This window comes from Calidris pugnax, unplaced genomic scaffold (genome assembly GCF_001431845.1).
Source record: "Calidris pugnax isolate Ruff unplaced genomic scaffold, ASM143184v1 scaffold41, whole genome shotgun sequence".
In the NCBI taxonomy this organism is placed as follows: Eukaryota; Metazoa; Chordata; class Aves; order Charadriiformes; family Scolopacidae; genus Calidris; species Calidris pugnax.
This window is the reverse complement of record NW_015094509.1, coordinates 434185-434967: the sequence shown is the minus strand read 5'-3', so window position 1 is coordinate 434967 and position 783 is coordinate 434185. Positions and strand designations below refer to the sequence as shown.

General features: G+C 59.3%; 1 protein-coding gene across 1 annotated transcript in view; it reads right to left on the bottom strand.

Moving 5' to 3' along the window:
- The window catches only part of IGFBP1 (insulin like growth factor binding protein 1), a 7087-nt gene extending 6923 nt beyond the window's left edge, over positions 1 to 164 (bottom strand). The window contains exon 1 of the mRNA XM_014965193.1: positions 4 to 164. Within this exon, the coding sequence (XP_014820679.1) occupies positions 4 to 117 (114 nt within the window). The 5' untranslated portion in view covers positions 118 to 164. The remainder of the gene's footprint in view (positions 1 to 3) is intronic.
- Positions 165 to 783: the final 619 nt, after the last annotated feature.

Genomic DNA, 783 nt, shown 5'->3' with positions numbered 1-783 from the left:
GACGGGCTGCAGGGCCACCCCGGCGGCGAGGCGGGGGCCCAGGAGCGCCGGCAGCAGCAGGGAGGGCAGCAGGGCGGGCAGCCAGCAGCGCGGCAGCAGGCACCGCGGGCGCCTCATGTCGCCGGCCAGGGGGCGGCGGGGAGAGAGGCCTTGGGGCCGGCGGGGCAGCGGGAGGCAGCGCGCACACGCTGGGCTCGCCCGGGCCATTTATACGGTTCTTTGCCCGGCTATTAATCTTTAACCCCGAGTTAACTATTATCTGAGCGGGAGGGCTGGAGAAGCATCATTTCGCTGGCGCTTCTCGTCCCTGCCCGCTCTTCCCCTCCCCTTTCACTTTCCCCCTTTATCTTTTTTCTTTCCCCCAGACATGCAGGAATGCTTTTATTCCCTCACCCCCACCTCTCTGCCCTCGTACAGTTAACGAAGAAAAATGTGGCGGGGGTGGAGGGGGAACGGATGGAGTGGAGGGTACCCCTCCCCTTTTGCCTGTCGCAAACGTCTCCTGTTCTTGACGTTTTATAAAAATGTAAACGTTTTTTAAAAAAGGGGGAGAGGAAGGGAGAGAGGGAAATCCCATTGGAACTAAAGCAACTAACTTTGTATTTCCACAGCAACAAATGCAACAAACCCTTGTTTATTTTCGTCATGTGGCCCAGGTTAGGAGTACGGTGACATACCAAAGAGGAGGCCCCAAGGGTGATAAAGCCATCAGGGTCCTGCAGCCGCTGCACACATGCACGTAGGAGTCCCCGCGTCACCCACCGAGATGGGCCGTGCAGCCGG